The sequence below is a fragment of the Canis lupus genome, chromosome 38 (assembly GCF_048164855.1).
Source record: "Canis lupus baileyi chromosome 38, mCanLup2.hap1, whole genome shotgun sequence".
Lineage (NCBI taxonomy): Eukaryota > Metazoa > Chordata > Mammalia > Carnivora > Canidae > Canis > Canis lupus.
In genome coordinates this window covers 1469245-1491925 of record NC_132875.1, presented here as the reverse complement: position 1 = coordinate 1491925, position 22681 = coordinate 1469245, and the positions used below count along the sequence as shown (strand labels likewise).

The 22681-nt window shown below is 50.7% G+C and overlaps 1 protein-coding gene and 1 long non-coding RNA gene across 3 annotated transcripts; one reads left to right on the top strand and one right to left on the bottom strand.

Moving 5' to 3' along the window:
• The first annotated feature begins 910 nt into the window (after window positions 1-910).
• Window positions 911-12986, top strand: LOC140627053 (uncharacterized). Of its 2 annotated transcripts, none has more exons than XR_012026013.1 (3): window positions 911-1236; window positions 8072-8265; window positions 11462-12986. It is a non-coding gene; the product is annotated as an uncharacterized lncRNA (long non-coding RNA). The 2 variants fall into 2 exon arrangements; XR_012026012.1 differs by lacking the exon at window positions 911-1236 and adding an exon at window positions 6393-7649.
• A 3519-nt stretch (window positions 12987-16505) lies between these two features.
• LOC140626793 (putative olfactory receptor 10J6) lies at window positions 16506-17459 on the bottom strand. The gene has a single exon (XM_072814528.1). The coding sequence runs from the start codon at window positions 17430-17432 to the stop codon at window positions 16506-16508; it is 927 nt and encodes a 308-aa protein (XP_072670629.1). The 5' UTR covers window positions 17433-17459.
• Window positions 17460-22681: the final 5222 nt, after the last annotated feature.

Sequence of the window (22681 nt, the reverse complement as noted above, 5' to 3'; positions counted from 1 at the left end):
GATTTTATTTATTCATGAGAGACAGAAAGAAGCATAGAGGGAGAAGCAGGCTCCTTGCAAGGAGCCCGATGCGAGACTCGATCCCCTGGCTGGGATCACACCCTGAGCTGAAGGCAGACACTCAACTGCTGAGCTGCCCAGGTGCCCCTCTTGGACATTTCCTTTAAAGAGTTCTTCACATATATTGGATAGAAAGCTTTTATCATCTTCTCCCAAATTAACGGATTTAGTGAAATACCAATAACATTCCCAATAGTTTATTTTGTGTCAATTGAAAACTCTAAGATTTCCATGGAAACGCAGAAGACCAGGAATAGCTAAGAACATTCTAAAGAAAGGTAGAGGGTTACTTTACTGGATTTCAAGATATTTTAATGTGAGAGTAGTTAGGACCTTGTGGTACTGGCACACAGACCAACGGAATGGTAGACAAGGAACAGATTCACACTTGGATACTTGATTTAGGACAACGTGGCATTGAAAGACAGTAGAAAAGATACCCCCCCCCCCCCGCCCCAGCCAATAATTCTGGATCAACTGAATATCCAAATGGAAAAAAACTAAAACCCGATCCTGGCCTCATGTCTTATTCCAAGATAAAATTGAGGCAAATTATAGATGAAAACACGTAAGGTAAAATGATGAAGCTCCTAAAAGTTCATGTGAGAACATCTTTATGATCCTGGAAAGGGTTTAAGTAGGATACCCAAAGCACGAACCATCAAGGGGAGACTGAGGAGTCAAACAACGGTGACCTAATGTTTTTATATCAAAAGATAGTGTGAAAAGGCAGCCCTTGCAGAGGGGGCGGGCCGCGGGAGAAGCTGTGTGCTGGGAGTGGTTGCCAGACTGTGGTGCCGGCTGACTTCAGGCTGGCTCTGGTCAACGGGAGGTTGGAGGGCAGAAGGAAGGGAGGGGCAAGGATCTCTTTCCTTCCCTGTCCCCCGCCCCGCCTCCTCAGCTGTCGGCGGCTCTCCAGCAGCAGCTGCATCTCCTCTATGTTTCCCACTCTAATTCCAGCTTTTACCGGCTGGTGCCAACCCCTGGGTTCTGAGAACTCTTCCAGTATTCGACCCCACTAGTGCTCTAACTCCCATCCTTTCAGCCCCCACCTGACTTCAGCGCAGCCGCCTGGACAGCTCTGGAGGGCTTCAACTCCTCTCAAGCACAGCCACTTCTTTCACCGCCTGTCCTGGGGTTCCTACTACACCGTAGAGGTTTCCAAGAGCCTGCTTGGTGAGCAAACATGTGCAGCTAGGAAATCAACCCCCTGAAGGTGACCCTCCATAAGTGAGAGACGGCAACCAATGAACCAATGTTTGTCCCAGTCAATCTTTAGGTGGAAAAATCTGCATGTCCTACATGCTTCTCAGAAGATCCAGGGGGTGGGATTGGGCTTCCATTGACTACAGCAGTGACCTCAACAATACACCTTATGTTGCATTTTCTTCCCCCCCTCATTCTAACACCCCTAGCTTCTTGGAATCCCCTCCTAAATTGTAGTTAACCCTTCAACAACATGGGTTTCAAATGCATAGGTCCATTTTTACATGGATTTTAAAAAATACAATATGGTAGGTGTATTTCCTCATGATTTCCAACATTCTTCTTAGCTTTATTGGAAGGAGAACAGCATACAGCCCGTAGCATACAAAATAGGTGTGAATCCAGTGTTGTTGGTAAGGCTTTTGGTCAACAGTAGGCTATTAAAGTTTTTAGGGAGTTATAATTGGATTTTTGACTACATGGGGTAGGTGTCTGTGCCCCTAACCCTTTCACTGTTTGAGTCCACTGTATTTGCTCATGAGCTCTGGTCTCAGGCTCTGAGTTTCAGCGGGGAGGAGGGAATCCAAGCCAAGACACTGCTTTCTCTTAGTCCTTCCAGTGTAGGGGTGATACCAGATTTTTTATGTTAATCCCTGGTTGGTTTCCTTGTATCCTGTTTGAGTTCCTGTATTGACTTCCTTATGTCTTCCATATGCAGGGTTGACTATCATCCTAGTTACTCTGACAAACCATCCTGGTCTCTCCCCCTCTATCTTACCTTGCAGCTTTTCCAAGTTCTGACCTCATAGCCGTGAATCTGCATGGGTTCCTGACCATTTTTCTTCACTCTCACTCTTAAGTCATCTGGTCTTAGACGTTGATCGTTTTCTGTGTTACAAGAACAGGACATTTCACGGTGGTTGGTTGAACTTTGGAGACCAACTGCCAAGGTTCAAATCCTGACTCTGTTATGAGTGGTGGTGGCCAGGTCTTGTCTTCTCCCCACTTGAGGTTCTCATGTGTTAGGTGAGAATAAGATGGATGTTAGTTAGGTTTAGATGAGTTAATGCATCTAGGACAATCCTGATAGGTAAATAGCATTAAATAAATGTTCCTTTTCATTGCAACTCCAGAATCTATACTTGTTTTCTATGCTGATTCATCATGGATATTTCCCTTAACACTTTGATAATTTTATTCACCTACGAATACTTGCTGAATGTCTATTCCATATTTGCAGCTGTAGGCCACCCTGTCCCTTGCAGCTTAATATTTTATTTTATTTTATTTTTTATTTTATTTTATTTTATTATTTTATTATTTTATTTTCTTTTTTCTTTTTTTTTTATTGGAGTTCAACTTGCCAACATATATCATAACACCCAGTGCTCATCCCATCAAGTGTCCCCCTCAGTGCCTGTCACCCAGTCACCCCCACCCCCCGCCTACCTCCCTTTCTACCACCCCTTGTTCGTTTCCCAGAGTCAGAAGTGTCTCATGTTCTGTCTCCCTTTCTGATATTTCCCACTCATTTTTTCTCCTTTCCCCTTTATTCCCTTTCACTATTTTTTTATATTCCCCAAATAAATGAGACCATATAATGTTTGTCCTTCTCCGATTGACTTACTTCACTCAGCATAATACCTCCAGTTCCAACCACGTTGAAGCAAATGGTGGGTATTTGTCATTTCTAATGGCTGAGGAATATTCCATTGTATACATAGACCACATCTTCTTTATCCATCCATCTTTCGATGGACATCGAGGCTCCTTCCACAGTTTGGTTATTGTGGACATTGTGCAGCTTAATATCTTAGAAACCAAATTCTCCATCTGTCTCTACCAGCAACTCTCCCATTCCCCCAAGAGAAGCTTTTATTTCTAACATTTTCTTGAGAATATAATTTCTTCTAGTCGTAACTGCAGTAATTATTACAAACTCGTACAGTGGCCTGTATCTGTGAAAATGCTTTTTAAAACCTAATGCTAAGTAAGCTACAGACACCCTGAGGACAGGGTTAGTATCTTGACCGCATTTCTCCAGCAGCTAACCATTTATTTAATTTCTAGTAAATGACCGAGAAACGTTTGTTAAATAAGTTACCTCTCATCTTCACTCTGAGATGGAACACGGTTTTTTTACTGAGTTTTCCATATGAAATAGTAACCCCAAGGAGATAGGTCGTTGTTTCTGTGTTCACCACCTTGATCTAGAAATTCATTTTTTATAATAAATTTATTTTTTATTGGTGTTCAATTTACCAACATACAGAATAACACCCAGTGCTCATCCCGTCAAGTGCCCCCCTCAGTGCCCGTCACGGTGGGGGTGAATGGGTGATCTAGAAATTCAACCACATTTAAGTGGCTGAGACAGACATTCCTTTAGTTTGGAAAACGTGTAGTTACTTTTTACTCCTTCCTTTACGCCTTCCTATCCTTCACTACCCTCGCCTGGGGTTGTTCCTTAGCATCGTGTCTCTGATTCTGATACGCCGCCTTCACCCTGGACCCTCCATCCCTGCTGGGGCCTCCCTGGGGGCTTTCATCTGTGTCGCCCACTGTTGATACGGAGCTGCGTCAGCCTGAGGATGGACTGGTCTGAGCATCAGAGAGCCAGGATGGAGCTTGCTACTAATGGCAAGCTTCTGGACTCCATGAAGGATCCTTTGAAGGGGTGACACTGTGGTGACCCCTCCCCCTGCTCCTGTCACCACACTTCTGCTGCCTCTTCATCCCGTCGTAGCCTCGCTCGACATGGGGGGTGGCTTTGTACTGTCGTAGGTCCCTCTTGGCAGCAGGTGCATCTCCCACCAGGGGTGAGTGGGTGGAGGGCTCCTTCCCTCTGGGTCTTCCCCAGGCTCTCTGGAGGTGGGGGGCAGGCATGGGCTGCAAGGGGTGACTGGGGTTCCTCTCTCAACAGTTGGAGCTGGGCTTCAGCCTCATACTCCCCTGCCTCCCATGTGTACCTTTGTCTTCTGGGGCAGGACGTATTACGCGCATATGTTTCTATCCATGAGAACCCCCATCCTAGTGCACCCTCTGGAATGGGAAGGCCAGCCTTCAAAAGAAAAGCAGATCGTAGCAATGTCTAAGGTGTCGTGGAAGAAGAGTAAGAAGCCACTCTAACCAACTCTTCTCTAGCCTGGGCTGGGGAGAGCCGGGAGGGGACCGTGCGTGTATAGGATTCTTGGGCTTATGGCCTCTGGTAACCCAGCCTCATCCTCCTAGGCTGAGCCACTGGCATTAGCCACTCTGGACGTTGGGCTCTTCCTCGGAGGTCTCGAGGCAGCACCAGGCAAGGATGCCGTCAGGGGACTTCCTATGTGTGGGAGTCTCCGCGATCAAAATCAGTGTGGTGGTGCAAACCTAAAATACCACGAGGAGGAAGACTCAATAGAAACGGAAGGCCGTGGAAAGATTTGTCAGAATTAGGACAGCAAGTGGTGTGTGCAGGGCAGGAGCGCTTTGGGGGGAGGGGGCTGACAGGTGGAGATATTTATACACACGCTCGGTGACCGGAAGGCATCTGGTTTCCTACAGAAACAAATTTGAATAGGTGATCTGGGATAATCCTCTGTAAATAGGATTTCTGTGTAAATGCGGTAGAAATAACCTGTGGCTGTTTCTCCTGAGGTCTTTGAAAACAAGTAAGTTCTAGGGTGCCGGTAATGGGTTAGGTAATCTCTTAAATAATTTATGACAAGTGGAGGTAAGCAAAGTGCACGGTTGGGAAGAGAAGCCCTACAACTTGCCTCCAGGACCACCAGGGCTTTCCAGGGGAAGGATATGCAAGTGTCTGTTTTCCGTGCTGTTCCAGGCCCCCAGCTGCAGCTTCTGGCGAGGTCTGGGTTCAAGGCCACCATGGGCCTTGGGTGGCGCTTAGCTCCTGTGTTCAAGGTCCTTGCGGGATTTAGTCTAGAGTGTTGGCCCGAGGCCGGGTTCCCAGGGTGTCCGGGACTCCAAGCAGCTCACCAGTCTGCGCCCCCATACCCTCCAGGGCCACCTCCCTGCACGACACCCCTGAGCCCAGAAGCTTTGTCATGGAGCCTGTGACTTGGTGACAGTCGGTCCTGCGGCCCACCTGAAACCCCACCCCCAGGGCTGCGCTTGCCCTCGCTCCCCCCTGCCTTCTCTCCCACCCCATTCTCCTGTGGGGCTTTTGCTCCATTCCCTGGGTCTCTTGGACAGGAGCCCCCGGGACACTTAGCAACATCCGTGCACCTGAGTGACTCGGGCCGTGAGCTCGCGGAGCAGGGCTTTGCCCCCGGAAGCCCCTGGGGTTGGATCTCTGCACTCCTTTCCCGTGCCAGCCGCGTGCCCGGCCCTGGGATGAGGGCCCCGTCGTGCCCCGGGCCCCCGGGGTCCCCCCAAGCCAGGGCTCGTGCACGGAACACCCGGAGGGCGCTCGGCCCGGGGACGGAGTCTAGGCTGCTCGGATTCCTCGGCTCCTGTCGCTGGTGAACCAAGACCCAATGGTGCTGTGCGTGGACGGGCCCTGGCCCTCGGTCCCTCGCACCTGGCCTCGCCATCGGCAGGTCCCCGGGGCATCACGGGCACTTTCCAAAGCCTCACTTCGGGCCAGGACACCTGAGCCGCTTACAGGTGAGCCTTCCCGGGTTCACATTCGGAATTCGGTGACCGGACATAAACGGGTGTGCAGGGCTGGCCCCGAGGGCGCCCGGCCTGGGTGGGGGAGCCCCGAGCTTGCTCCAAAGCTCCCCTGCAGTTGCCTTGGGGTCTGGGGTTGGTGGCTCTCGAGCCAGGGACCCTGCACCTTCATCCTGAGCCATGCTCAGTGTGGCCGAGCGGTCGTGTGTGAGGGTAATGTCTGCGCGGCTGCTTGGGGAGACCGGCTCTCCCTGACTTCCGTCAGAAACCTACCGTGAGGCGTTAGGAAAAGTTAATTGCTGATATTAGTGAGGATACGCGGAAAAGAGCATCTCGTCTGTTACCGTGCTAATCTAATTTTCCTAGAGGGAGATATGATTTTATATACATTTAAACCTTTAAAACGTTCCCTTCGTCTTGAAATTCAAAATCTTAATACATTATCTTCCATATCTTTACCCTTAAGGCAATTTTTTTTATTTGGTTTTGACTTTAATTTTCAAAATTTATTCTTAAGGTAATACACGCCCATAGTTTAAAAATCAACAGCACTAAAAAGCTCATAATGAAAGTTTCCTGCTTTATCCTTCCTTCTTCCTAAGTCCTAATTCCCAGAAGCAATTCATTTAGCAATGTCTTCTGGTATTTACTTTTCTATTCCTTATACAACTTCATTTATCAAATTTAGGGAATCTATTAACTTCCTGTTATAGTGGAGCTAATTTAAATTCTTAAGCCTTCCCACGATCATGCTAATGTCTTTAATGTAGATCTTTTTGCATGTATTAGACTTTTCTTGGCTCTATATATGTAATTTTGAGATTCGCGGAATTATTAGTTTTCCACCGAGCTGTATATTCAGATTTTTCCCCATGTAGCTTTGTCCTTGCACAGATACAGGGATAGCACAATGTTTATTCACTGCCGCATTGTTAGTAATAAAGATTAATGCCAAACTAAATGTCTGTTATCAGGGGACAGATTAAATGACTGTAGGATACTCTCCCACTGCTAAAAAAAACACGGACTGGATCTTGTCCCTGGTCAGCAGGTGCAGGTGGAGCGAAATTTCTATGGGAGTGAAGACGGGAGGATCGCTTGGCACGAGCCCTCTGTGCAGGCCGTGTGCATTCTTCATCCCTGTGGTGGCGAGGCAGGTACTCGCAGGGCATCTCGGGGCGCCCATGTGCCCCCCCTACCCTCCGTGCCCCTTCTCCAGGCCAGCTGGGCCATCACCCCTGGGCAGTGGTTCTCCTGTTGAGTCCCTTTTCATTCTGGATCCCAGTCTTTGGACGGTGCTCCACTTTTCCGCCTTTCCTGCCACCTCTGCTTCCAACTCCTTTTATTCCATTTGGAAGAACTCTAATACCCGCTTAAAATAGAGCCCGCGTCATTAATAAAAGAAATATTTTCATTCTTTGTAGGTCAATCTTGTTCTAGAAAATAAACGACGAATATTCGAATGTATATATATGCAAGTCAGATTTCGTACCGTTGCATTTGGTCATCTTATTTTTTTTTCTTTTTCCTTATTTTTGCTCTTCCCCATGGGAAGAAGGTCGGGAAGAAGGATTCTAGATTCAGGGTCAAGGAGTAAACCTGCCCGTAAACCAGGGACAGCACAGGGCTCCAGATGGAGGCTGGTCACCAAGGCGTTTGGAATGGACCGAAGTTCACCCTGTCCCTAGTCTGAGACCTCCTGTCCAGAACTTGCTCCTCCAGCTCCGTGAGGACTGTCCTGTGAGGCCCACGGATGAAACTGAGACGTCAAGGTTGTTTCCTGTTACGCATGTGAATTAACCACATGGGAGGCTCTCACACTGTACACTTGCTAAGTCTGTCAAGAGCCCAAGTGAGGGCAGCCTGGTCGTGGGCCCGTGGGTGGGAGGCTGTGGGCCCCCGGGGAGGGCTGGGGAAACCCACTTCCGTCTGGGGGCGGAGCAGGTCCCGTGATTGCATCAGCCCCCGTGCCTCAGTGGGGGCTTCGTTGTTCTCCCATTGGCTCTTGGCACTGAGCTTGCAAATCCTTTTCGGAGATAAAGGGGTGAAGAACGTTCCCAGGGTTTCACGGTGTCTTAGATAGGGGGACCTGGGGTGGAAGAGAGGTACCATGGGGTTCATCCTCCCGGCCACACACGTGGAACACCTCTAAATACTCCCTTAGTATCTCTTCTCTGCCCCCTTTTTCTTACAGACCTGGTCAGGGACGTGTTTTCTTGCCTGAGAGAGAGCAAGGAAAGCTCCCTCCAGGGGCCGCGCATTGTCAGCGGCCAGTTGAGAGCCTGGCCTCCTTCAGAGCTTGCCCCTGTTCTTTGCAGCCAAGGCCAACCTCATCCACACATTTGTTCTCCTTCAACAAAGGCTTACTGAGCTCCTGTAAAATGGCAGGTACAGTCCCCTGCATACCTGAATAATACAATTTTGAAAATGTGTCCAAAGTTCTCGCTTCTGAAGGTTGAACAAAATCCTGTTACTAGGTGGATTCCATTGAGAGCTAAACAATTCTACAAAATCCTATTTATGTGTAATCAGTTTATTGATCACTTTTAACACAGTTGGATGGGGATAAACAGTTTCTCCCCACCCCCCCCAACTTCTATTTCCAACGAGGCTCTGTAGAATCTCTATTTCCTGTCTTTTAATGCTATTTTGGACACAGTCTATAATGTTTCCTCCTCTTTCAATTATTAAAAGTTGAGATCCCGTCTCCTCACTCCGCCGGCCCTGTCCATGGGCAGACTTGTGGTTTGGAAGATCCAAAGATCAGTAGGGTCGGTGGTTGGTTCTTTTGATTTGCCTCTTCCTCTAGCTGTTCGAGTTGGGGAGAGAGGGCTGGAGAGCCAAGGTGTATTTCAGTCTCTTCCTCCTCCACTTTAGCAGCCTTGGAAATCCTGGTTGGGATTGCCAGGCTGGCTCTGAAATCTCTCAGACTTAGTCTGCAAGGCTTAGTCCTTTAAGGCGTTAAGTGGGGAAGGAGGGAGACAGAGACCAGTGGCTGTTAACTCCGGTGACAGCCTCACCGGCAGCCTCTACCCCTCCCCATGACTGTCCCCATCCTTTCTCTAGCTGCTGCTGCTGCTGGATTTGGGGGTGTAGTAGACTTCCAGATGTTCCCTCTGGCACATGCAGGAGTTCTTTACAAGGGCCCGTAAAACCTGGACATGGGAAAGCGGAGACCCTTCCTCCAGAGGACCTGGGCACTCTTGGAGCTCCTGGCAGGCTGCCCTCAGGTGGGGCCCTGCAAGTCACCACCTAGCTACTCGGTGGGGTCCGTTTGGCTACAAGAAACTCCTGTTTCCGTCCTGCCATCTGCCCTGTGTCTGATCACCTATTTACCCTGTTGGTGAAAGAGGGATCTCCTCTCTCTGTAAATGACATGAGGTGCCCAAATACAGGACCATTGATGCTAGAGGAGATGGGTGGTGGTGGGTTAGCCCCCCACAGCCCTGGGGGAGGGCACCACAGGCCATGCAGGGCTGAACCAGAAGGGGCCTAGGAGGCAGGCTGGCTCTGCAGGGACCGGGTGAGGTGGCCCTTGGTTTCCATGGGAAAAGAAAGGGCTTCCTTACAAAAATGTCACAAGTTGGCAGGTAGAAGACACAGTTTAGGGTTAGGACCAGGTGGACATAGCTGGTCCCGCTAAGAGGGAAATTAGCTGGGCAGGGAGCCTTTCTACTTGGCGGGAGGGGGAGGGGGTTGATTCATGGTTAGGCCTTCCGGGCTCTGAGAGACGCAGAGATGTCCAGACGGCAGGTGGAATTTCAGGCCTTAGAATGCATCCTGCCCTCTGATTCCCTTCCTGCTCACCTTCTGGGTCCAGGGACGGGTCACGGAGTTCGCTGCCCAAGAAGACCTCCGACAAGCAGATGAGAAGCACTGCCCTGCTGAGGAATTCTGTGACTCTGAATCGAGGGAGGGAGTGGGATCCCCACAGCAAGCCCTGTGTTAACCTGGGGGAGAGAGGCCTGAAGGAAGACAAGACTGTGGTTCTGGTGGGGGGCGGGGAGTAAGGCTGGATCTAGGGTCGTCCGATGAGGCCCAAATATTAGTGACCCTCTTTAAAATAGGCCTTCCCTTCAGATAGTTTTCGGTCTGGGACGGCAAGACCCCCTCCCATACGTGTTCCTTGGGAGGTTGGTGGCCTTCTGGCAAGACCCTCCCAAAGGCAACTGGGCCCAGTTGGCGAGAGGCTTCCCACGTCACCTTGAGGGTTGGACTACTCTTACCCCTTCTCTTGTACGCTTCAAACCATATTCTTGGTGTCTCCAGAGGGGTGGGGTGGTCTAGAGAGCTCTGAGTGTTGTGCCGAGGCACCAGGACCCTGGGTACAGGGGTGACAGTGGCCACGGAAGCACACAGAGTGGTGGCTGCTGCCCGCCTGAAGCTTCCTTCCCAGCTGCAGCTTAACCGAGAGCCCCCACTGTCCTTCCCTCCCTGTCAGGTCTGCCCCCAACTTCCGAGGGAGCGTGTCCAGTGGGGATGGGGGGCGGCGTGGAGGAAGAGGCAGCGGGGAGCCAGGGCCCCCACCTGTGCCCTGACACAGCCGTCTGTGTGGTGGGGAGAGGCCCCAGCCATGCTGCCTGCGCTTCTGCGCGGTGTGAAGGAAGGAGGGAACATCTTCTCCTTCTGCACAATGTCTGCGGGACCCCAGGGCTGACTTTGGGGGAACCTGAGGCTCCCGACTGCCCCCTGCTCCCTCCCCACCACTGAGGGACATCAGGGCTTCTCAGTCCTCGGAGACCTCTGCCCCTGGAGCAGAGCGCCCCTCTCCTCCCGCCCCTTGCGCTCCCGATGGCCCATCTGTCCCTACCACCCTCACGTCCCCACACGGCCTGTCCATCCCCTCTGCTCCTTGGGCCCCAACCCCAGCTGAGCCCGTCGCCTGTGAAAGTTCCCATCTACACTTAGGATCCCTCCAACTAGATCTGACCCCACGCTTTCCCGAGTCCCAGATCCACGGATCCAGCTGCGTCCTGGTCTCTCCACTTGAATACCTGGCCCCTCAATCCTAAAGGTCCAAATCAAGCTGATGGCTTCCCACCCAGCCTGCCCCTCTTCCGGGGCTCCCCGTGTTGGTCGAGGCCACCAGTCTGCCCAGCTGCCTGAGCCAGGACTCCCTGTGTCCTTTCTGATTCCACCTGCCCCCCCTCATCCTAGAACCAGGCAGTGCCCATCGCGGCTCCCATGATCCCCAGGCTGCCCGTGTCCCTCCAGCAGGACTGCGTCCATGCCAGCTCCGGCTGCTGTCACCTGTCCTAGCCCCACGGTGGCTTCTAGTCCACGTCCTGCCAGTCTTGGCCTCCGGCCTATTTCTCCCTCCACCAGCAGTGAACTCCCCGCATTACAGATCAATCACATCTTTGCTTTGCTTGGGCCTGTGAGCGTGTCCTCCACTGTCTAGGATGCGTCCTCAGTAGTTCTGGTCATAAAGTCCTGGGGTTGCCTCCACGGGTGACTTGGCTCGCCTGTCAGTGCCTGTGAACCCAGCTCTATAAAACCTAGCATTTCTCACATTTTCTTTTTCCATATCTTTGCGGATGCAGCTTTCTTTGCCTGATCTTTTTTTTTTTTTTTTCTTTTCCAGACTCTTCTGCGACCTTTCATCCAGCTGACTCATCCTAAGCTTAAATTCCACTTGCCCTGGTAGCTCTTCTGTGACCCCTACACTTGGTTGGAACCACCCTGCCCCCCTCCCCACCGCCCGTGTTCTTAACATCCCACATTTCTCCTACTTCTTGTAGCTGCTTAACTTTTGGGCTCCCCTGCTTGACTCTTGACATTATGAGGGCAAAGGGCCTGATGCCTTAATCACTGCTCTCGCACGGTGTCTGGCATGCCAGGATACCTTTGATGAAGTTATTTTAACCTCGATAAGCTCCAGCTAGAAACACGGGAGTGAGATCACCTAGATGCAATCCCTGCCCCCTTTTACAAACCTGGGTGGGAGGAGATGCAAAGAGAGGTTAGAGCATCCGGCAAGTGGCAGAGGTAAAATCAGAACGCAGACAGTCTGACTCCAGATCCTCATTCTCCACCCCTTTGTGATGCTCTCTCTCAAAGATGCTCTTTGCAGGTAATGCCATGGTTCAGCTGCTCTTTCTACCCCAGTTTAGAAACCGTGTAGGACTGCTGCCAGAAATTTTGTGTTTCCCTTTTGTGGTCTGTTTAGGATGTTAGCAGCCACATTTCGGAGCTGTCGGTGTGGGCATAAAACCTACTTTGTAAGGTTGTTATAAGGATCACAGAAGGTCTTTTGAAGACCCTTATGAAGTGCAGAGGGGGATAAAGTTTTGAGGGTACTGTCTTAAGTAATGAGGATGAGTGTCCCGTGGCTGGCACGGCGGCGCCCATGTAGTAAATCCTCAACAGTGGTAACTGTCTTCTGCTTTGAACCACATCGCTTTAGTGTTCTGGAATCCTCCTTCCTCTCATGAGTTAATAAAAACATCTACAGGGAATGCACCCCTTAGCCCTTAGTGACCTCTGCCTCTTTCTATTTTCTGGAGCTAGTTGCTTCCCACAACCAAACGTTGGGTTGTTGACGGTATTTGTGTTTGCTTTCTCCCCAGTTAATATCTTTAAAGGCAGGAGAAATGGGGGCTGGGAGACTAGGTGGTGAGAAATCTGGTCCCGGTAACAAAAGGGTCTGAGGTTCCGTTGCAGGGTGATTTGAAATCTAAAATCACTCTCTTTGCCTTATGAAGGATTTGTAATTTTGTCAAAAGTACGAGGGTATGTCCTGATTATTTCTCCCCAGCTGTTGACAGGGTTGTTGACCTGTAACGTGTCAGTGTAAGGTGTACAACATAATCTGGTTTATGTATGTACCGTGAAATACTACCATAGTAGGTTAACAGCCGTCACCGCACGAGGTTACACATTATGTTTTTCCTTGTAATGAGAACTTTGAGAGCTAGTCTCTTAGCAACTTTCAAATATATCATATAGTTTTGCTGTACATCTCCAGAACCTATTTTATCTTCTCCCTGGAGGTTTGTACCTCTTTGACCCTCTTCATGCAGTTCTCCTCTGCTTGACTCCTCATCTCTGCCAACCACAAGCCTGACCTGAGAGGGACGTGTGTGTGTGTGTGTGTGTGTGTGTGTGTGTGAGAGAGAGAGAGAGAGAGAGAGAGAGAGAGAGATGGTTTTTTTTTTTTCTTTTTGGATTCCACACATAGGTGAGATCATACAGTATTTATGACTTTTTCACCTAGGACTATGCTAAGTGCTCTGGTCTTTAATTTTATGTGGCCCAGCACTTTCTTCAAAATTTAAGAGAAACAAGTTTTTAAAGATCCTATCCTAGTATGGGTTAGGATGTATTTATTTATTTATTTATTTAATTTTTATTTATTTAACTTTTATTTATTTAATTAATTTTTTAAAAAAATATTTTTATTTATTCATTCATGAGAGACACAGGGGGAGAGATAGAGGGAGAGAGGCAGAGACACAGACAGAGGGAGAAGCAGGCTTCATGCAAGGAGCCAATGTGGGACTCGATCCCGGGTCTCCAGGATCACACCCTGGGCTGAAGGCAGGTGCTAAACCGCTGAGCCACCCGGGCTGCCCGGTTGGGATGTTTTTAAATGAAAAAGTCACATCAACTTCTGTGATGTGAGGGGATTAATTAATGTGATGACTAGCGGATCCTGAAGCAACTGGGAAGTTGGCTTGTGGGAAGCCTGGGGAAGGAAAGGAGTACACACCCAAGTGACCCTGCTGCTGTGGCCCGGCTGTTTTTCAGGGGAAGGGTGACTGCAAAGGTCACAGAAAAGCAGAGAGCGCATCTGAAAACCTGCCGGGAAGTCCAGGTGCAACACCGTGTGTGTAGTGGGTGCTCAAGGATTGAGGGTTTATCGAGCACTCGTTCTGCTGAGTGCTGTCAGGGGATGGTTCCAAACAATGAGAAGAACCGTTCCTGGTCCTACTATGTGCTCGTTTGTGACCTGGTGAGAGAGACCCACCTGTAGTCAAACAGCAAAAGCATAAGGAGAAGAATGCCACGCCAACAAATTTCCACACACACAACCGTAGGACACATAAGAAAGAACAGTTGCCTGGGTTGGAGGGAGGTGAACGGAGCTGTGGAAGGCCACGTAAGGCAGTGTTTATAACCAGCTAAGTCTGTGCAGAATACAGGCGAGGGGATTAAAAAAATAATTTTTTTTTTTTTTTTGCCCAAGAGAGAAGCCAACCAGGAAGCACTCTTCTTTCCTATGGCCAACAGACTGGTGGTTACCAGAGGGGATGGGGAGGGGGCAAACTGGTGATGGGGATCAAGGAGGGCACCAGGGACGAGCATCGGGTGAGGTATGGACCTGTGGAATCACCAGACTGTACCCCAAAAACTACTATTACGCTGTAAGTTAACTAACAAAAACTTAAACTTTTTTCATGGTCAGCGAGGTAGGATTAAGCATCGTATTCATCAAAGGTGCTGTTGGGTGCAGAGCGAGGACCCAGACCAGGCTTCTGGGGTCAGGCCTCTTCCCACTCCACCCTGATGCAGCAGCAGCTGATCTAAAAAGTTAGTAGCTTGTAAAGTTAGAAACCTAGACAGCTAGTTGGCCACGGTCTGGAGGGTCTAGAGGAGAGGTTTCTCCGTTAGGGTTTAGGACTCTTCTCTGGCAGCTGCTCTTGGGCTCAGCTCTGATGTTTAACTTCTGCGTGCACAAGTGGCTGGTGAAGCAGCTGCCATTGGGGGCATCTGGGTGGAGGGGATACCGGGGAAGACCTGTGCTCTGGTCCCGGGACTGGGGAGCAGCGGCTGTGGGGAGAAGCAGACAGGGACGAGCAGCTGGAGGAGGTGATGCTGCCGCTGGGCAGGTTAGAGCGGGTTCGTTCCCCACCTGGGCCTCCTGCTCAGAACAGCCCTCCCAGTCCTACTGCCTCCTTTCTACACACAAGGACAGGTCTGAGGGCACGGAGGGGTCGCTAGTCCAGAGGGAACTGGGGACGATGGGTAATGAGAGCTGGCGTTATGCGTAGTCTTGGTGGCAGGTGGGGTGGTGCTGTCCTACAGTCCTGGAGACCCTTTCCTTCTGGAGGAAGGGGTGCCCCCTCACCCCCAAGGGATGCTGTCTTTGCACGTGGGGGAGGGATTCCTGGTGGGCAGAACCCGAGGGCGCCGTCAGAGGAGGCCTTATAGCAGATCTGGGGCTCTCGGACGGGCTTTTGACCTCTTAAAATCTCCTATAGGAGGGCTTGCTTCTAGGATGCAGAAATCTCGGAGGATGCAGGACAAAACACAGAGCCGACCAGGCCTTGAGAGAGCTATGGTTTTCCCATCTAGAATCTCAGATGTCTGCACAGCCAGACCTTACGTGATGAGCTCCTTGGATGTCACCATCCCTTCCCCGGATGAAGGAAAAGGCAGGCACTCCCTTAAAAAGACACATGGCATCAAGGAATGGGCAGAGAAGCATCCCTAACACAATCCTGAGGAGAAGGGGCACAACACTGAGCCTCTAAGCCTCCCCACCATCACCTGAGGTAGTAAGAGGTATGTGCAGGCAGGAAACCAGAGAAGGTCCCAGAAGCTCTGGGGGGAGGACCGTTTCTTTAGGAGACCTAGTAGGAATAGATATTTTTGTTTTTTTCTTTTAAGCCTTTTTCGGTGAGCAACTACTCCTGACTGCTGATGTGTGTTTGGTTGTTTTTCCTTTTTTTTGGTGTTACCCAAGGATGCCATGGTGTGTGCAAAAGAATACTCCCATGGTTCTCACTCCAAACAGAACACCGCTCTTTTTGATCAACTTATTTTTCTTCACAACGATGAGAGAGAAGCTGCCTCCATGGAGAGGACCAGCAGCCAGGGAGATTCTGATGAGCATGGTCAGATTTGCCCAAGGGGTGTGTGGGGTGCAGCCGCGGCCAGCGCTCTGGGGACCATGCTGATGGAAGCAAGGGCTTTAGTAGAAATCCAACAATGGAAGCTAAACTTTCAAGGACCAAACTAGTGTCTTACAAATTTGTTAACTTTTTTTTTTTAATACATGTCTCACCTTTCCCAAAGGTTCTGATATAATTTGAATATTGACTGTCTTTACCTTGTTGGCAAGATTTTGTCTAATTTTCTGTAGGTTATATTATGAAAATTACAGGCATTTTTATTTTCATAAAACTACCACATTTAATATGCTTTTAAGAGGTTCCTTCCCTCACTTTAGAAATGCAGATACGATTTCTTTTTTTTTTTTTTTTAAGATTTTATTTATTTATTCATGAGAGACACAGAGAGAGAGAGAGGCAGAGACACAGGCAGAGGGAGAAGCAGGCTCCATGCAGGGACCCCGATGCGGGACTCGATCCAGGGTCTCCCGGATCACACCCTGGGCTGAAGGCGGCGCTAAACTGCTGAGCCACCCAGAGATCCCCACTGATATGATTTCTTAAAAATGAGGCCCATCCTCCCTGACCTTTCAGGTTCCCAGATGAAAATGCCTGGATGAAACCTTGGAATATATGGGAACAAAGATTAAGATTTGTTATGGTGGGGGTGCAGAAGTCCGACGGGCATACCCCACAGCAGGAGGGACTGCACAGGACACACTTGTAAGGTGGGAGGCAGTGAAGGTGCGTGTCGCTCAGGGGTAGAGATCCCCAACAGACACGATCAGCGTATTAGATGTTTCTTCCCACAGCTCTGCGGAGGGCGTCTTTGACCTCCTTGTTCCTTAGGCTGTAGACAACAGGGTTGAGCAGGGGCGTGATGATGGTATAAGTCACCGAGAGGAGGAGGTCTTGTTCTATGGAGTTCTCCGACTTGGGCTTGAGGTAGGCGATGGAGGCGCAGCCGTAGTGGACGATGACCACGGTGAGGTGGGAGGCGCAGGTGGCAAAGGCCTTCTTCCGGCCCTGGGCAGAGCGGATCCTGAGGATGGTGGAGATGATGAGGACGTAGGAGACGAAGACCAGCCCCACGGGGACCAGGATCACAAATGAACTGACGACAAAATTGATGATCTCATTGACGGTGGTATCAATACAGGAGAGTTTTAGGACCGGGAGGATGTCACAGAAGAAATGTCCAATCACTCTGTGACAGAAGGGTAAGGTAAATATGGAGGTCACCTGGACAACTGCCATGGCAAGGCCGATGCCAGAGGCTCCACACATCAGCTGGACACACACCCTCTTGCTCATGAGGACCGTGTAGCGCAGGGGGTCGCAGATGGCCACGTAGCGGTCGTAGCCCATGGCCGTGAGCAGGAAGCAGTTGTTGATGGCCAAGGCGATGAAGAAGAACATCTGGGTGGCACAGCCCGCCAAGGAGATGGGCTGGTTCTGGGCTAGGAGACCAGACAGCATCCGTGGAATGGTGACCAGTGTGTACGCGGTCTCCGAACCAGCCAGCACGCTCAGGAAGACGTACATGGGCGTGTGCAGGTGGCGGTCCGTGCAGACGACGGTCACAATGATGGCATTGCCAGCCAGGGTGAAGGTGTACAGGATGAGGAAAACCACAAACAGGATGGTCTGATGTTCACGAAATCTGGAGAATCCCAGGAAAACAAACTGGGTCACCTCTGTGAGGTTGTGTCCCTGCATTCTTCAGTTTCCGTGTCTGAAAACAAGGCAGGGAGTCAGCATGGAGCAGTTGACACCCCGACCTGGACTCGAGCAGGGCTGGAGGGACGCAGGGACCCACCCACGCTCTGCGGTCCTGCTGGATGGTCAGGGTGCTGGCGCAGGTCATGGGCCGGCTTCTCCCCGCCCCCTTCCTCACTCCGGGATCGGCTTCCCTTAAGCCTCTGGCTCTGGGGTCCCCGTAAGGGGAGACTACCACAGGGATCTTCCCAGAGTAGCGTCACGAAGGCTATTTTTGTAGGGTGTGGGTGTGAGGATTTTTCCTCTAAGGATGGTGCCCAAGACCCTGACCCCGTGGTGCCCCAGCCTTGTCTGGGTCTCTTCTGGGGGAAAGATGAGCAGCTGGGACAAGGAAACTCAGGGAGTCGGGCTTTACTGGGCTGCTTGGTAGAGGGTGGCTGTGAGCCAGGAAAGACCTAGAGCCGCGTCGGGTGAATTAACCTCAGAGCCGGGATCTTTGGGAACGTTTAATGGGTGTGAAGCTGAGGCTCTGGGCTCGGCCAGGATGTTTGGCCAAGTGTTGGCAACTGCTGTGTTGTAAAAGTGCTAAGAGGGACGTGAGGGTCTAGGGGCAAGTAAACTAAGGGTGGGGTGGGGGGGTCACTGGGAAAGGAGAGGGACCAGTAATAGAAAAGGAAGAAATGAATAAAAACACTGACTTCTTTTTTTTTTGGCAGAAGAAATTATAAGAATAAAGAAGTTTAACAGCTTAAAATCAAGTATTCCATGTTGTCATGTAAAGTCCCTCAAGAGCCCTGGACCTCCACCGTGAAGTGGTGGGCAGGGACAGCAGGTGCGGTGCAGACGGGGGCCGGCAGGAGATGAGGCAGGGAAGACCTGGTCACGCGAGTTTTCCTAGGAGTTTGGTGAGGGACCCTGGGGACCAGACGGTGTTTTGGGCAATTTTAAAGAACAAGAGGACAGCAAGCTGCAGAGCTGGGGCCCATCAAGGAAACCTCTACTAGGAATCCAGGAAACACGATCTAGAAAACATTGCAGATTTTCCAGAAAAAGTGCTCCATCTTGGAAACTGAGGCAAATGTTTAGGGCAGGAAGGGCTGTGCCACAAAGTAAATTAAAAGACCAACTGGAAAGGTTAAGATTCCAGAGTGAGTGGGAGTGAATGGGTGACGGGCACTGGGGGTTATTCTGTATGTTGGTAAATTGAACACCAATAAAAAATAAATTAAAAAAAAAAAAAAGATTCCAGAGTGAGCATGCAGCCCTAGGCAGCTTTGCAGAAAGGATGCGGTACAGCTGTGATTCGAAGTTCGACATTTGATTCCGCGTCTCACTGGCTGCGCGTCAGGGCTGAAGGGTGGCGCGTGACTCGTGGCGAGGCATTGGACGGCAGCCCGGAGCCTTCGGCCGCTGAATGGTGCTGCTGTGTCGCCACGGGTGGAGGTGTGGGCTGCGCCGAGCGAGACCTGTCAGCAGCAGTAGTGAGGTTATAATGTGGGGGCGCCCGGGTGGCTCAGCGGGTGAGCATCTGCCTTCGGCCCAGGGCGTGATCCGGGGTCCCAGGATCGGGTCCCACGGGCTCCCTGCATGGAGCCTGCTTCTCCCTCTGCCTGTGTCTCCGTCTCTGTGTGTGTGTGTGTGTCTCATAATAAAGAAATAAAATCTTTAAAAAAAAGTCAAAGTGTGTGAATGCACATAAACTATACATGCAAGGAACAGTCCAAGAGCCACCCGACGTTTGATGTGTTCACTGTTACGGGGGAAATGGTGGGAGTGAAGTTATAAGAAACTTGACTTTTTACACGTATTGATGGGATTGTGACCCTTGTTTTAAAATATTTTGGGGCATAACAGTATGGATCATAAATAGAAGCTGGAGAACTAAGACCGGGTGTCAGATTGAAGGAGGCAGTGGTGGGCGGCCGGTCAGTTTCTGTGGAGTCCACGCAGGGAAACCCAGTTATGGGTCATGACAAAGAACTTCAGTAGGTCATGGATCAGAAACCGTTGTTTCTGCCTTTTGTTTCTTGTTGAGCCTGTTGCGACGAGTGACACTAAATGGTGAAGGACGTACAGAGCCGGGGAAGCAACATGCGTCCTCTTCGTAGGGAAGAGGAGAAAATACTGAACTGAGTTGTCAGGAGGAGGGGAAAAACCCCGAATAAATAACCCCTGGTGTCTTTAAATTGGGGTCTGCAAAGTAGTGCTGCTTTTACCCCAAAGCAGCGGGAGATCGGTTGAGAGTGCACCTGCAGTAAATGCGAATTCACTCGGAGGAGCTCATAGAGGTGGACCCCCCGGAGCAGGACTTGACTGCTTGGGGCACACACCTGGATGGCCCTGCAGATGGCCCCACAAGGCCATCCTTAAGACCTTCCGGAAACCTTCCAGAAACTGTGGACGAAGACCCGGGAGCGCACGGAAGGGTGGAGACGCCCAAGGCCCTGCTTCCTGCATCAGCATCTTCATGGGGGAAGGTATGAGGAAGGGGCTGCGTGTGTGCTCCCTGGGCTTCACCCTGCAGGTCGGGCCCTCCCTGGGGGCCAGCGATGCTTCCTCCCGTGAGGTGTCCTCTGCACCCCCTGACTTTGCTTAGGGTCCTTCCCAACCACATTCCCCCCTAGAAGCTCTGTTTCTCTGCGTCTTGCTCTGCTTCCGGTGACGTTGGAGCATCGCACACAGATCAAGGATGATCGCCCCCTTACCTCACTTCTTGGCCTCTCTGAAAGTGTAGAAGCTTCCAAAATGATTACGGGGGAGCCATGTCTGGCTCAGATGACAGATGCGGGCCTGTTGCTGTCTCCAGAGGTGACGGGGCCCCAGGGGACGGGATGGGAAGTTTGGGATATGGGAGTCAGTGCTACTGTCAATCCTCCTTGGTCTTTGGTTCTCACACTGAAGCCCTCCAGGGGCCCTGGATGCTGAGCTCCTGTGGGAAGGGAGAGGAGGTCACGGGGCAACTTGGTGCCCAGAGGGTGTGCAGTGGGCACCTGGGCGCTGCCCGTGCGGATTGCCTGGGATGAACACTCAGCAGTCAGAACGTGGGTCTGTGAACTTGGGGACGATTTTGACCCTGGAGGGCCCCCCATTTCCCCTACTGGTTGCCTTTCTGGGTCTGTCTGGCCTGAGGTGACTGCAGCTGGGCACCCGAGAAGCAGCCCTGCTCCCACCCAAACCTGAGCCCTCCCGTGGCCGCACCCTAAGGGTGTTTCTGAGTAAGGGACCCACCAGTAGATAATCCTGAAAGCACCGTATAGCGCAGAGAGCTTTCAAGATGATTTATACATTCCAGAAGGATAAGAACCCTGTGGGGGAATAAGAATATGGAAATGTGCTCATGCATCAAAATTGTAGTCATGAAGCCGATATTTCTACTAGGAGAAAAAGACAAATAGAGGGGAAAACATACTGAGGGTGTAAAGGAAACACCCATTTGCAAAAGGAAGAAATTCTGACAAAAGCCATAGGTGTTTATAAATGCCTAAATCTCTATAAGCAAACTGTGTGTCTGGAAACAGAATCTGTGTTTTAAAAAGACCTGAATTACACCAGGTAGGCTGAGCCCCTGTGATGACATTTTGTGTATTAAGGAATTGGGAGTTGTTTTATTTTTTATTATTTTTATTTTTTTTTGGGGGGGGAGTTTTAAAAACAAACAACCAACCCACAAAAAACAAAAAAAAAATGTTTTTTTTTTTTGTTTTGTTTTGGTGTGTGTGTGATTGTTTTTTGCTAGACTCTTGCCCTGTCCTTTACTTTGCCTTTCATTTTAAACCAAATAGACCTAGGGAGCCAGCGGGGGAGGAGTTGGGAAACTGAGGATTACATGGAACTATTTGAATTAAATGAAAGAGTGGTGACTTTTCTTTGGGATGGAATCTTCTCTTACCCAGAAATCCACCCGCCTCGAGTCTGTGGGGTCTGCTTGTGTTCGTTCTAGGTTTGCGAGAATACTGGGCAGTCATGATTTATTTGCAGAAAATCACTGCAAAACCAAAAAAACAGATTGCTGTTTCTTTGTTTTGTTTTTTGTTTTTTTTTTGGTAAAAGAAGTAAGAGTCTTGGTGTCTCCAGAGCTTGGTCTTAGGTTCTAGGTCAGCTCTCTAGATTATTAGGTTACTTACGTGCCCCTGGATTCTGGCTGAAGCACAAGGTGACACGCTCACACTGAGCATCTCTGGTCCTGTTGGCTGTGCCTTTGGAGGAGTTGCCCCCTTAAGCTCTGACTTGGAAGGGACTCTCAGGGGACTGTCTGCCTCGCTTTTGTCTCCTGGGTTGATTTGCCAAGAGACTGACTGTGCATCCTGCGGGTCCGTGTGGAGTCAGAATCCTGAAACGAGCCAGGGGATCTCATTACCAACGGGTCCTGCAAGGACTGCAGGGTTAACCTTGGTCTCACGTGGGCTGGGCCTTGTTTTCTGGGGGAAAAACAGCTCCACGCAGAGGAAGATGTGTTACCTGTCACATGGCGCCGTCTTTTATTCTTCTGAATCCGTGTCAGTGTGTTGTCCTCGCGAACTGTCGGTGAAAATGCAAGTGAAACGTGGGGCAGCCCTGCACCTACAGGAAAAGCTCGTCTCGTTTTTTTCTGGTGGGAGACCTCATGGGTTCGGGGAGGTGAGGATTGGGCTTGAGGGCAGGGCCAGGAAAGGGAGCGTGGGTAGTCCTTTTCCTTTGTGGGAATACACCCGCGAGTTAGGGAGGATGACGTAAAGCCACGGTAGCCCTTCTCGCCCCCGGTCCTGCGCTGGGTACCACCTGTGCTCACGAGGGAGCACCTGGCCCGGCTCGTGTGCCCAGCAGGGACGTGGGACCATCTCCCCGGGGGGCGGCAGGGAGGAGTTGCTGCGTCAGCTCGAGTTCCAAGTGAGGGCTGCATGCGAGCCGCTGCCTCCTGACTCCAGACATGGCTGGATCGGCCCCGTGACTCCGGGCCCCAGTGTGGTTTACCCAGAACCTTGGTAACGTTGCTCCTTGACCCAGTGGTTGTGACAGGACACGTGTGCTTTGCCACGGTTCCAGCTGGGTGACGGGAACCTCTCGGCATCTCTGATATTGGGCTTCCGGGGGAAGGGCCACAGCCAGAAAAAATCTAGATGGAAAGTTCTGGAACACAGAGTTCTGTGTATAAGTTAGCTACTTGGTCCTGTCAAGGTAAGGATAAGAGGGACTCGGGTCACGTTGTGCTTTCCTTCTGTGCTTCGAGTGTCCTTGGACACCTGTTCATCGTAAACAATAGAAAGTGCCAT

What these genes read in the sequence shown, in the direction of transcription:
- LOC140626793 (XM_072814528.1), bottom strand. Translation starts at nt 17,432, where the DNA reads ATGCAGGGACACAACCTCACAGAGGTGACCCAGTTTGTTTTCCTGGGA.